The sequence below is a fragment of the Macaca thibetana genome, chromosome 10 (genome assembly GCF_024542745.1).
Source record: "Macaca thibetana thibetana isolate TM-01 chromosome 10, ASM2454274v1, whole genome shotgun sequence".
Classification (NCBI taxonomy): Eukaryota; Metazoa; Chordata; class Mammalia; order Primates; family Cercopithecidae; genus Macaca; species Macaca thibetana.
Window position 1 is genome coordinate 28,484,462 of NC_065587.1, and position 14,495 is coordinate 28,498,956.

A 14,495-nucleotide genomic window follows, 5' to 3' on the forward strand; every position below is an offset into this window, starting at 1 on the left:
CATCAAACTTTAAAAAAAGGTGAAAGGTGTACAAGAAAAAAAAGGGAAGTAATCTGTGCCAAATGCACATTCCTTCCAGAATTTGGGACAAAAATGATGCCTACCTGGTCTCTGGGTGCTAAAATAAGACATTAGAGACACTCCCCTCCTTCAAGAAATAAGACTGGAATCAGACGCTAAGATACAATTAAATAGACTTTGAAAGTTGGTATGCACTACTGGGAGGTGTCTCACAGCTGGCAGGGTCAAGTGCAACTAGAATAAAAGCTCCTAAGGGCAGGATTTAAGTGGCCCATTTCCTCTGTAACAGTGCCATGCCCAGCACTGTACCAGCACAAAAGATTGAACAACTTTCCGTCAAGCCACACACTTACGGTCTCATCGTGCAGTGGAGGCCGCAGACGAGACACTGTGTGCCAAATCCCGAATGTACAGGGTACCAGACAAGTCTGCAGGAGGCAGGAGGACTAGGGAAGCCTTCCAGACAAGGTAATGCCTGAGCTGAGCCGTTTTTCTTTTGAGTCTGGAACATTAATTTAATTGGAGGAAAACAAGGGACATGAAAAGGGCAAGGAAATAAGAAAATGAGCTGAGTTTTGAAGGCAATGATCAGATGAAGTGAGAGAAGAATATTCCAGCAGAGGGAGACAAGGAGACTGGAGAGATTTCAAGGGGCCAAGAGCTGTTCATTGCAGCTCAGTGAAGCACCTAAACAGAGATGGGGGAAGGAGAACAGGGGTCAAAGGCCAGTATTGAAGTGTTCTGGATACCAAGCTAAGGAGACCTTATTACGAAGGTAGGGGGGCTGTTGAAGGGTTTAAATGGGAGAGTGACTGTGAACAGATTAATAGTTTGGGAAGATACAGGCAGAAGTAAAGCTCAGGATTTAACCAAAAACTAAAGGACAGAACCACAACGAAGATATTAGAAAAGATCAGGAAAAACACTGTTAAAAGATATTCACTCTCTTCTCTTATTTACAGATTTCCTTTATGGAGTTACCAAATTATCTTTGAAAATAGAGAACTCAGAAGTGGCTGAGAGCAGTCAAGTCTTCAGAATGTAAAAACTGCTATTCTGAAGAAGTAGATATTACATTATTAATTTCAAGATGCTTTAAAAATATGCCTTTTGGTGCACTGCAGGTTTTAAGAGTATGTCACAATAACTCGAAATCTTGAGATTAACAGAAGAGCACTATAAATTTTAAAGGCTTGACAGACAGACAGGGATCATCTCTTATGTTCACTTTGGAACAGATCGTAACTGTCCTTCCCCCTCGACATACCCAAAATACATTATTTAAGCCTACTTTCTTAATGGTCATGTTATTTCACAGCAAAAGACTGAGGTCACAGTGATTTCTGAACTGATAGAAAACACCGTGGGGTTTCTTTACCTCGCAGCTAGTCTATTCAGTACTAACAATTCCTACCACCAGAAGGAATTTCCCTGCCTAGGCTTATTTTGTTGGCACACCACAACACAAAAAAATCTGGGGCCAGGTGAGGTGGCTCGTGCCTGTAATCCCAGCACTTTGGGAGGCCGAGGCGGGCAGATCACCTGAGGTCGGGAGTTCCAGACCAGCCTAATCAACCTGGAGACACCCTGTCTCTACTAAAAATACAAAATTAGCCAGGGGTGGTGGCACATGCCTGTAATCCTAGCTACTTGGGAGGCTGAGGCAGGAGAATCACTTGAACCCGGGAGGTAGAGGTTGTGGTGAACCGAGATCACACCATTGGACTCCAGCCTGGGCAACAAGAGCGAAACTGTCTCAAAATAAAATATCTCCTGACATTTTATATCTAATAAGAAAAGATCTATTTAACAATGTAGGAACATCTTTAATGCCAGGCAAACTTAACAGCTTTCTCAGTGGATTTCTCAGTAAACTGAAATATCAGATGCATTGTGAGTCAAGTCAGTTATAGAGAACCACTGCTTCAGACAAATCACATCTGAGGAGGAAACACTGCAGATACACCTCCTAAAAGTTCATGTTTGAAACAGAAATTTTGATACAAACTTCACTTTAACTACAACTGTAATTGTAATTATTACGGTTATTCTCCAATCACTAGATACCATACTTGACACTCAAGTATTTGGTTGGCTGCCAACGTGCACCAGTGATAAAGCTTTCCTATGGCACAGCATTCACTTTCTTACTGAAAATGTCAAGAAAACCCCTACACACCTGCAACCATTAGGAAGCATTCTCCAGCTATCTAAAAAGTCGCTGAGTCGGCTAAGCGACTCTGTGTGGTGTACACTAAATCAAAGGGGAAAAGGTGTTTTTCTGGAGGAAAAAACACTGGATTAGCCATTTATTCATAGAAACAATTTTACCAACAGTTCTTCTCCTTTCACTATATACCCTTCTATATTGGGTTGGTTATTTTACAACATACATGTATATTGTAACGGCTGTGGTTTGTTTTTTTTTTTTTTTTTTTCCTTTTTTGAGAGGGAGTCTCATTCTGTCGCCCGGGCTGGAATGCAGTGGTAAGACCTCAGTTCACTGCACCCTCCGCCTCCTAAGCAATTCTCCTGCCTTGGCCTCCTGAGCTGCTGGGATCACAAGCATGTGCCACCACGCCTGGTTAATTGTTATATTTTTTTGTGGAGATGGGGTTTCACCATGTTGGCCAGGCTGGTATCGAACTCCTGACCTCAGGTGATCTGCCCTCCTTGGTCTCCCAAACTACTGAGATTACAGGTGTGAGCCACCGCGTTCGGCCTTGTTATGTCTGGTTTTTGTTTTGTTTTCTTGAGACGGAGTCTCGCTCTGTCGCCCAGGCTGGAGTACAGTGGTGCGATATTGACTCACTGCAACGTCTGCCTCCTGAGTTCAAGTGATTCTCCTGCCTCACCCTCCTCAGTAGCTAGGATTACAGGCGCACGCCACCACGCCTGGCAAATTTTTGTGTTTTCAATAGCAACAGGATTTCATCATGTTGGTCAAGCTGGTCTCAAACTCTTGACTTCAGGTGATCCGCCCACCCCAGCCTCCCAAAGTGCCGGGAGTGAAGGCGTGGGCGCCCGGCCTGGTTTTTAATTACTAAGAAAAACTTACTTAGTTTTTTGGTATCACTTATTACTTAGTCCTTTTGGTATCACCTACATTAGCAAAACGGCAGTCCCCCTCCACTCCCGGAAGCCACCAGAAATGACTGCTGTTGTCTACAAAGCCTACAACTCTGATTTCATCTCGAGATGTGTCCTACTGGGTGACTGCAAATGTCATTCTTTAAAAGCTTGTATCTGTGATAAGCTTGGGAAATATTATCAAAGGCGTAAGAGGCTCTTTTGACAAAAGAAAATACTGTTCCCTGAAATGCCAGCTACTCAGGAGGCTGAGGCAGGAGAATTGCTTGAACCCAGGAGGTGGAGGTTGCAGTGAGCCGGGATTGTGCCCCTATACTCTAGCCTGGGCAATAGAGTGAGACTCAAAAAAAAAAAAAGCCCAACCTTCATGTCATGAAGGCCATGCAGTCTTTCAAGTCCCGAGGCTACTACATGAAGGAACAGTTTGCCTGGAGACATTTCTACCGGTACCTTATCAGTGAAAGTATCCAGTATCTCCATGATTACCTTCATCTGCCCCCGGAGACTGTGCCTGCCACCCTACACTGCAGCCGTCCAGGGACTGGCAGGCCTAGTCCTAAAGGTCTGGAGGGTGAGCGACCTGCAAGACTCACAAGAGGGGAAACCGACAGAGATACATACAGAGGGAGTGCTGTGCCTCCTGGTGCAGACAAGAAAGCTGAGGCTGGGACTGGGTCAGCAACCGAATTCCAGTTTACAGGCGGATTTGGTCGTGGACGTGGTCAGCCACCTCAGTAAAATTGGAGAGGATTATTTTGCATTGAATAAACTTACAGCCAAAAAGACTTAAAAAAGAAAAATATGATGTCACAAATGACCCCATTGCAATGATCATACAGGTTTTTTCCTTTGATAGTTTGTACTACTTTAATAGTTTTTTCTTTTATTACATCATCTTAGTTTCCTAGAAAAACCACAACGTGGTCGTGATACATGTTTAATCCATTACTGAATTATTTGCTAATATTTTATTTAGCATTTTTGCATATATGTCCATAAGAAGTTAGCTTATACTTTTGCCTCCTTGTACTATTGATGTCTGGTTTGGTATTAAGCCTATACTAAATTCACAATGAGTTGGGGAGAATTCCATTTGCTGCTTTTTCTGAAAGATTATATAGGCCGGGGCCGGGCACAGTGGCTCACACCTGTAATCCCAGCACTTTGGGAGGCCAAGGCTGGCGGATCACGAGGATAGGAGGTCGAGACCATCCTGGTTAACATGATGAAACTCCATCTCTACTAAAAATACAAAAAATTAGCCTGGCGTGGTGGTGGGTGCCTGTAGTCCCAGCTTCTTGGGAGACTGAGGCAGCAGAATGACCTGAACCTGGGATGTGGAGCTTGCAGTGAGCCCAGATCGCGCCACTGCACTCCAGCCTGGGCAACAGAGTGAGACTCCGTCTCAAAAAAAAAAAAATGTAGACTGGGCACTGTGGCTCATGCTTGTAATCCTAGCACTTTGGGAGGCCAAGGCAGGCAGATTACCTGAGGTCAGGAGTCCAAGAACACCCTGGCTAACATTGTGAAACCTCGTCTCTACTAAAAATACAAAAAAATTAGCCGGGTGCACCTGTAATCCCAGCTACTGTGGAGGCTGAGGCAGGAGAATGGCTTGAAGCTGGGAGGTGGAGTTTGTGGTGAGCAGAGATCACGCCACTGCACTCCAGTCTGGGCTACAGAGCGAGATTTCCTCTAAAAAATAAATTATTTAAAAAAAATTATGTAGAAGATAGACTTTCTGTTCTCTTTAATGTTAGCTGGACTTAATCTATAAAATCATCTGGGCCAGGCTTTCTTTGGTTTTGTTTTTTGTGAGATTTTTGAAGGGATGGGATACAGATTTTAAAATAACCATTCAATTCCTGTAATGGTTCTAGATCTAGACAAACTTTTCTTTTTTATGAAGTTGTATTTTTCTTTTGAGACGGAATTTCTCTGTTGTCCAGGCTAGACTGCAGTCACCTGATCTCGGCTCACTGAAACCTCCGCCTCCCAGGTTCAAGTGATTCTCCAGCCTCAGACTCATGAGTAGCTGGGATAACAGGCATGTGCCACCATGCCCAGCTAATTTTTGTAGTTTTAGTAGAATTGGGGTTTTACTATGTTGGCCAGGCTGGTCTCGAACTCCTGGCATCAGGTGATCCGCCAACCTCTGCCTCCCAAAGTGCTGGGATTATAGATATTAGCCACCGCACCTGGCCTGAGTTATATTTTTCTATAAAACTGCTTGGATATTTTCAAAAATCACTGGTATAACATGGTTTATGTAATGTCCTTATTTTTGTCTTAATAATTATTTATTTATTGAGATTGAGTCTCCGTCTGTTGCCCAGACTGGTGTGCAGTGGCCTGATCTTGGCTCACTGCAACCTCCACTTCCCGGGTTCAAGCAATTCTTGTGCCTCAGCCTCCCGAGTAGCTGGGATTACAGGCACCTGCCACCCAGCTAATTTTTGTTTTGAGATGGAGTTTCACTCTTGTTGCCCAGGTTGGAGTACAATGGTGCAATCTCGGCTCAGCACAACCTCCATCTCCCAGGTTCAAGTTATTCTCCTGCCTCAGCCTTCTGAGTAGCTGGCATTACAGACATGCGCCACTATGCCAGGCTAATTTTGTATTTTTAGTAGAGATGGGGTTTATCCATGTTGGTCATGCTGGTCTCAAACTCTCGACCTCAGGTGATCCGCCGGCCTCAGCCTCCCGAAGTGCTAGGATGACAGGAGTGAACCACCACGCCTGGCCATTTTTGTATTTTTAGTAGAGACAGAGTTTCTACTAAACTCTGTCTTGAGGTCCGGAGTTCGAGACCAGCCTGTCCAAGATGGTGAAACCGTGTCTGTATTAAAAATAGAAAAATTAGCTAGGCCAGGTGGTGCATGCCTGTAATCCCAGCTACTAAGGAGGCTGAGGCAGGAGAATCGCTTGAACCCAGGAGGCAGAGGTTGCAGTGAGCTGAGATTGTGCTATTGCACTCCAGCCTGGGGGACAAGAGCAGAACTTCATCTCAAAAAAAGAAAAAAGGATGAAAAATTTGGAAAAATATGGAAGAAACCAAATGGATTTCTAGTTCCTAAGCAAATTGAAGACACAGGCATAAAAGTGCATTAATAACCCTTTCTCTTTTTTTTAATTTGTTTTAAGATGGAGTCTCGCTCTGTTGCCCAGGCTGGCGTGCAATGGCGGGATCTCAGCCCACCACAACCTCCCTCTCCCAGGTTCAAGTGATTCTCCTGCCTCAGCTACAGGAATAGCTGTGACTACAGGTGCGTGCCACCATGCCTGGCTAATTTTTGTATTTTTAGTAGAGACGGGGTTTCACTATGTTGGCCAGGCTGGTCTCCAACTCCTGATCTCGTGATCCGCTGGCCCCCACCTCCCAAAGTGCTGGGATGCGTGAGGCACCACGCCTGGCCGTTACTTTTTCTTTTCTTTTCTCTCTCTCTCTTTTCTTTTCGAGACGGAGTTTCGCTCTTGTTGCCCAGGCTGGAGTGCAAGGATGCGATCTTAGCTCCCTTCAGTCTCCAGCTCTGCAGGAGAGCAGGAATCTTCAGTGATCCACTGGCGGATCTGCAGCCCTTGTGCGCGCGCCTGGTCTTCCCATGTCTTTTCTGCGCGCGCCTTTCCCTCCAGTACCTGTTGGGCGAGCGTCCCCCAGCCTCCCGCCATTGCCAGCAGGTGCTGAGATTGCGCCATTGCACTCCAGCCTGGGGGACAAGAGCAAAACTCCGCTTCCAAAAAAAAAAAAAAGGATGAAAGTTTTGGAAAAATATGGAAGAAACTAAATAGATTTCTAGCTCAACTAAATCGTAATGATTCAGTGTCTATTAAAAACCCCTTTTCTCTTTTTTTCTTTTTTTTCTTTTTTTTTTTGAGAGGGAGACTTGCACTGTCGTACAGGCTGGAGCGCAGTGGCCAGATCTCGGGTCACTGCAAGCTCCGCCTCCCGGGTTCACGCCATTCTCCTGCCTCAGCCTCCGGAGTAGCTGGGACTACAGGCGCCCGCCACCAGCCTGACTAATTTTTTGTAGTTTTAGTAGAGACGGGATTTCACCGTTTAAGCCAGGCTGGTCTCCAACTCCTGACCTTGTGATCCCCGCCTCCGCCTTCCAAAGTGCCACCGTGCCCAGCTTTTTTTTTTTTTTTTTTTTTTTTTTTTTTAAGGACAGAGTCTCGACCAGGCCCGTGGCTCACGCATGTAATCCCAGCACTTTGGGAGGCCGAGGAAGGTGGATCAGGCGGCCAGGAGATTGAGACCATCCTGGCTAACACGGTGAAACCCCGTCTCTACTAAAAATACAAAAAATTAGTCGGGCGTGATGGCGGGCACCTGTAGTCCCAGCTACTCCAGAGGCTGAAGCAGGAGAATGGGGTGAACCCGGGAGGGGGAGCTTGCAGTGAGCCCAGATCGCGCCATTGCACTCCAGCCTGGTGACAGAGGGGAGACTACGTACAAAAAAAAAAAAAAAGTCTGGATATGTTGCGCAGCCTGTAGTGCAGTGGCGCGATCTCGGAGCACCACAACCCCTGCCTCCGGGGTTCAATGATTCTCCTGCCTCAGCCGCCGGAGTAGCTGGGACTACCGGAGTGTGCCACTATGCCTGACTAAATTTGTATTTTTAATAGAGACGGGATTTCACTATGTTGGCCAGGCTAGTCTCCAACTCCTGATCTCGTGATCCGTCCGCCCCAACCTCCCAAAGTGCTAAGATTGCAGGCATAAGCCACTATGCCTGGCCTCTTTTTTTCCTTTTTCTCTTTTTTATTTTGAGAAGGAGTGTTGCTCTTGTTGCCCAGGCTGGAGTGCAATGGTGCAATCTCAGCTGACTGCAATCTCCGCCTCAGCAGAGCAGAAATTTTCAGTGATCCACAGGCGGATCTGCAGCCGTTGTGAGCACCTGTTCTTCCCACAACCTTTGTGCGCCAGTCTCTCCTTCCAGTATCTATTGCGTGCCCCCACCAATGTCCACCTCCTGCCATTGCCAGCAGGCACCTCCCGCGTGGTATCTTGCCGCGCTAACCGTTAAGGTCGCTCTATCACTCGCGCCGTTCTGTGCACGCGCACCCACTCCCTTAGGTTTAAAAGGCGCGTTGCCCGGCAACAGAAGAAACTGCTGCTTAGCCTTCGGCCGAGTTGGCAGCTCGACGAGGACCTCAGAGCCCAGCTCTCGAGAGTTCAAGCGTTGGACGGTTCCCCACTGCTCCCAGGAGCGGTTACCTGGGCACTCTGTGCCCCTTATTCCTGTCCCGGCCTGCGGCTGAGGACCTGCCAGTAGGGCTGAGTTGCTTGGAGCCCGTTCAGCCCATCCCCCAGTTCACTTTGTTTGTGGGATCTCCCGGTTGCTCCTGTCCCTGGACGGAGTGGCAGGCCATCCTACAAGCATCCAGACACTTGGCATCAGTGGTGTCAAGACAACTCCAAGAAGGTTTTCCGTGATCCTGCAAGCCCTGCATTCCTTCCTGGTGATCCTGCCTTCAATTTGATTGTACAGGTACCACAGCAAGCCAGTGCTGTGTGCTCCAAATTCCAGGGCGTCCTGCTGCTCAGTCCCTGCACTGAGCACAAGGAATCTCTGTGGGGCCCAGGAGCAGGGAGTCACCCCTTTGGGGCCCACAACACCCGGCTGTCCCCAGACTCGTGTCCAGGGAAGATCGTGTTGAGGGGACCTTAAGGAGAGCGGGGCAGGGATGCCTGAGCAGGACAAGGACCCCAGAGTCCAAGAGAATCCTGATGATCAGAGAAGGGTCCCCGTGGTCACCGGGAATGCACGGTCTGCATTTCGGTCCCTGCGGGACAATGGAGGCCTTTCTCCCTTTGTGCCCAGGCCTGGGCCACTGCAGAGAGAACTCCATGCCCAGAGGTCAGAAGTCACATATAACCAGAGATCCCAGACCTCCTGGACGAGCTCGTGCACCAAACGAAATGCCATCTCGAGCTCCTACAGCTCCACGGGAGGCTTCCCGTGGCTAAAGCGGAGGAGGATGGGGGGGCCAGCCTCATCCCACTGTCAGCTGACCCTCAGTTCCTCAAAGACAGTGAGTGAGGCCAGGCCTCAGGCTGTCCCTTCGGGTCACACCCAGTGTGAAAAGGCAGCAGGTACAACACCAGGGCAGACACTCATCCCCAGGAATGGCTCCCCCAGATCCCAGGCCTCTAGGCCCCGTAGACGCAAGTTTCCCCTGCTGCCACGCAGGCGAGGGGAGCCTCTGATGCTGCCACCTCCCTTAGAGCTGGGGTTCCGGGTCACTGTTGAAGACCTGGACCTGGAGAAGGAGGCGGCATTCCAGTGCATCAACAGTGTACTGCGGGGTGAGGCCAAGGCCATCTGGGACTGCAGACCCTCACGGCCTTCCCACACTTTGTCCTCACTTGCAACAGGGACTTCTGGTCTCCCTGCTGTTTCTAAATCACCCAGGATGGATGCACAGCAGGAGAGAGACAAGTCCCAAGACTCCCGGGGCCCAGTGGCTCCCCTAGCATCTGCTGCAGAGGCTCCCTCTACAGCTCCTGTGTCTGGGAAGAAACACAGACCACCAGGCCCCCTGTTCTCCTTCTCGGATCCCCTTCCTGCCACCTCTTCCCACTCCCAGGACCCAGCCCAGGTCACCTCGCTGATTCCCGCCCCCTTGGCAGCTGCAAGCATGGATGGGGGCATGAGAAGCCCAAGGCCTGGCACTTCTGCTCCTGCAGCTGCTGAAGCGGCCCCTCCCCCCTCCACATTGACCCCCACGTCGGGGTCCCTACTAAGTGGAGTGGATGGAGGCCCTTCACATTTCCGGGCCTCAACCACAGCTGCAGCAGGTGCCCAGAGGTCAGAAGTCAGATATAACCAGAGATCCCAGACCTCCTGCATGAGCTCGTGTCCCAAACGAAATGCCATCTCGAGCTCCTACAGCTCCACGGGAGGCTTCCCGTGGCTAAAGCGGAGGAGAGGGGGGCCAGCCTCATCCCACTGCCAGCTGACCCTCAGTTCCTCAAAGACAGTGAGTGAGGCCAGGCCTCGGGCTGCCTCTTTGGGTCACACCCAGTGTGAAAAGGCAGCAGATACAGTACCAGGGCAGACACTCGCCCCCAGGAATGGCTCCCCCAGATCCCAGGCCTCTAGGCCCCGTAGACGCAAGTTTCCCCTGCTGCCACGCAGGCGAGGGGAGCCTCTGATGCTGCCACCTCCCTTAGAGCTGGGGTTCCGGGTCACTGTTGAAGACCTGGACCTGGAGAAGGAGGCGGCGTTCCAGTGCATCAACAGTGTACTGCGGGGTGAGGCCAAGGCCATCTGGGACTGCAGACCCTCACGGCCTTCCCACACTTTGTCCTCACTTGCAACAGGGACTTCTGGTCTCCCTGCTGTTTCTAAAGCACCCAGGATGGATGCACAGCAGGAGAGAGACAAGTCCCAAGACTCCCGGGGCCCAGTGGCTCCCCTAGCATCTGCTGCAGAGGCTCCCTCTACAGCTCCTGTGTCTGGGAAGAAGCACAGACCACTAGGCCCCCTGTTCTCCTTCTCGGATCCCCTTCCTGCCACCTCTTCCCACTCCCAGGACCCAGCCCAGGTCACCTCGCTGATTCCCGCCCCCTTGGCAGCTGCAAGCATGGATGGGGGCATGAGAAGCCCAAGGCCTGGCACTTCTGCTCCTGCAGCTGCTGAAGCGGCCCCTCCCCCCTCCACATTGACCCCCACGTCGGGGTCCCTACTGAGTGGAGTGGATGGAGGCCCTTCACATTTCCGGGCCTCAACCACAGCTGCAGCAGGTGCCCAGAGGTCAGAAGTCAGATATAACCAGAGATCCCAGACCTCCTGCATGAGCTCGTGCACCAAACGAAATGCCATCTCGAGCTCCTACAGCTCCACGGGAGGCTTCCCGTGGCTAAAGCGGAGGAGAGGGGGGCCAGCCTCATCCCACTGCCAGCTGACCCTCAGTTCCTCAAAGACAGTGAGTGAGGCCAGGCCTCGGGCTGCCTTTTCGGGTCACACCCAGTGTGAAAAGGCAGCAGATACAGTACCAGGGCAGACACTCGCCCCCAGGACTGGCTCCCCCAGATCCCAGGCCTCTAGGCCCCGTAGACGCAAGTTTCCCCTGCTGCCACGCAGGCGAGGGGAGCCTCTGATGCTGCCACCTCCCTTACAGCTGGGGTTCCGGGTCACTGCTGAAGACCTGGACCTGGAGAAGGAGGCGGCATTCCAGTGCATCAACAGTGTACTGCGGGGTGAGGCCAAGGCCATCTGGGACTGCAGACCCTCACGGCCTTCCCACGCCTTGTTCTCACTTGCAACGGGTACTTCTGGTCTCCCTGCTGTTTCTAAAGCACCCAATATGGATGCACAGCAGGAGAGACACAAGTCCTAAGACTCCCGGGGCCCAGTGCCCCCCTAGCATCTGCTGCAGAGGCTCCCTCTACAGCTCCTGTGTCTGGGAAGAAACACAGACCACCAGGCCCCCTGTTCTCCTTCTCAGATCCCCTTCCTGCCACCTCTTCCGACTCCCAGGACTCAGCCCAGGTCACCTCGCTGATTCCCGCCCCCTTGGCAGCTGCAAGCATGGAGGGCAGCATGAGAAGCCCAAGGCCTGGCACTTCTGGAGCCAGTTCCAGCCCTGCAGCCACACCCACGGGCTTTGGGAGCAGAGAGGCAGCCCCAGCTCTGAGTTCCCTCAGAAGAAAACAGGTAAAGAGAAAGGCCCCGAGCACCACCCATGGCAATGGGGCATGAGGGGGCCTGAACACCAGGGGGCCCCCCAGGCTGAGCACATCCATGGTGACTGCGGGACCTGGCACAGGGAGCAGGTCTGTTGCTCACATCCTGGGGAACCATTTAAGCAGACACCCCCAGTTGCAAGTCGAGGACCCAGTGCCACTGCAAACAAGGCAGGCTGCACGTGCAAGTCTGGGCCGGCCTCTGACCCTAGCAACCCCACTTCCCGCGTGGGCACAGCAAGGAGGAACCTGGCCTCTAAGGCTCCCTCGTGCACTGTTGGGGGTTCTGCTGGACACACGTCCAATGGGCCATCGTCCAGCTCATCCTTCTCCACATCGGGCTTTTGAGCCTGTCATAAATTCCTTGCCTAGAGTGAAGTCCAGGAGAGTTTTCTCTAGGTTTCCTTCCAATATTTTTGTAGTTTCGTATCTTAACATTCACATTTAAGTCTTGGATCTGTCTCGAGGTGATTTTTGTATATGCTGAGAGATAAGGGTCCAGGTTCATTCTTCTGCATGTGGCTATCCAACCCTCCCAGCACCATTCATTGAAGAGGGTGTCCTTTCCCCAGTGTGTGTTTCTGTCGGCTCTGTCAAAGATCAACTGGCTGTGAACATGTGGCTGTGTTTCTGGGTTCTCTCATCTGTCCCGTTGATCTAAGTGTCTAGTTTTATGCTAGGATTATACTATTTTGGTAACTACGCACTTGTCAAACATTTTGTAGTTGTAATTTGCAGTTAAATGGAATGCCTCTAGTTTTGCTGTTTTTGCTGAGGATGACTTTGGGTCTTTGAGCTCTTTTTTTGTTTGTTTGTTTGTTTTATGAATTTTAGGACTTTCCAATTCTGTGAGTGGTGACATTGGTATTTTGGTAGGGGTTGTATTGAATCGCTAGACTGCTTAGGGCAGTGTGGTCATTTTAATGCTACGAATTCCTACCATGAGCATGAAATGATTGTTCATTTCTTTCTCTCCTCTTAAACATTTTCATCAGTGTTTTGTAGTTTTCCTTGTAGAAATCTTTCACCTCCTTGGTAAAATTTCTCCTGTGGCATACGTTTTTCCATTTTGTTGCTATTGTAAATGGGATTGCCTTCTTAATTCTTTCCCAACCAGACCATTATGGGTGTGTAGAAATGCTGCTGATTTTTTTTGTTGTTGTTGTTGATTCTGTATCCTGCAAATCACTGTATTAATTTATCAAATCTAGGAGTTTTCTGGTGGATGTTTCTAGATCTAAGATCACATCTTCATCAGACAAGGATAATTTGATGTCCTGTTTTCCAGTGTGGATGCCTTTTACTGTTTTCTCTTGCCTGATTGTGTGATGTCGAATAGGAGTGGTGAGAACCGGCATCCTCATCTTGTTCCTGTTTACAGAGGAAAATGCTTTCAACTTTTCTCCATTCTGTAGTAGGTTAGCTACGGCTTTGTCGTATGCAGTTTTTATTATTTTCAGGTATGTTGTTTTGTTTGTTTTTATTTTTTGAGACAGAGTCTCGCTCTTGCCGCCCAGGTTGGAGTGCAATGGTGCGATCTTAGATTATGGCTACCTCCACCTCCTGGGTTCAAGCGATTCTCCTGCCTCAGCCTCCCGAGTAGCTGGGATTACAAGCACCTGCCACCATGCCCGGCTAATTTGTGTATTTTGAGTAGAGATGGGGTTTCACCATGTTGGCCAGGCTGGTCTCGATCTCCTGACCTCAGGTGATCCACCTGCCTCAGCCTCCAAAACTGCTGGGATTACAGGCATGAGGCACTGCGCCCAGCCCAGCCATTTTCAGGTATGTTTCTTCTATACCTAGTTGGTTTGCTCGTTTTTTCAAGACATGGTCTCACTCTGTCTTTTGTGGTGGAATACAGTGGCACCATCAGAGCTGGAGCTTTGAACTCCTGGGCTTAAGCCACTTCAGCCTTCTGAGTAGCTTAGACTATGGGTGAATGTCACCAGAGCAGGCTAGTTTTTATTTTTTTGTAGAGATCTATGTTCCTCAGCTCGGCCTTGAACTGTTGACCTCAACTGATCCTCTCAGCTCAGCCTCCCAAAAGCACTGGGTTGACAAGGATGAGCCACCGCCTGGCCCAGAGTCACATTTTAACATCACATCCTCACTGCTGGGTTCAAGTTTGGCAGTGACTGAAAACCCTCAAGGAGAGTTTCTGGTCAGGCCCTGCCCAGTCTGTGCATAGGAGGGGAATGGAAAAGTGGCCTGTGGATGGTTCTTTTGGAGAACTGACCAGACAAGCACCGAGATGCCGTTTCCTGGAATACAGGGCTGTGTGATGTCCAGCCCAGCTGCCAGGTCCAGGGCCCTCGGCACCATCTAGTTTGGGAGCTTATGCAGAGGTGGCCTTGGATGCCCAAAGCAGCTGGTCTCCCTTCCAATCTAGTCCCATTTGACAGATGCAACTGGGCCCCGTCTTCCAGGAAAGCATTTCAGTGTGTGCTATCTTTGTCCCCGCACTGGCTGGCCTCTCTGTACCGTGAGAACTTGGGTTATGCAAGGCTCTGCCAGTCAGCTGAGCATCACGAAGCAGCTCTCTTCTGTTCCAGTGAGGCCGACCAGGCTCCAGCACCCCTGCCCCGGGTCTGACTTTTCTCTCCTCACCCGAAAGTGACCCCCAACCTGATCCTGCTCCCTGTCTTCTGGCAGCTGCTCTGGGGAAGGGCATTTTGGCCTCAAGGGCTTA

General features: G+C 50.1%; 1 protein-coding gene across 1 annotated transcript; it reads left to right on the forward strand.

Annotated features, from left to right (window-relative positions):
- Window positions 1-8,205: 8,205 nt before the first annotated feature.
- Window positions 8,206-12,023, forward strand: LOC126929597 (putative POM121-like protein 1-like). The gene is given in 2 exon segments (XM_050746053.1): window positions 8,206-11,467; window positions 11,470-12,023. Coding segments are annotated over 2 exon segments (3,018 nt in total). The 5' UTR covers window positions 8,206-8,799; the 3' UTR covers window positions 11,820-12,023.
- The last annotated feature ends 2,472 nt before the right edge of the window (window positions 12,024-14,495 follow it).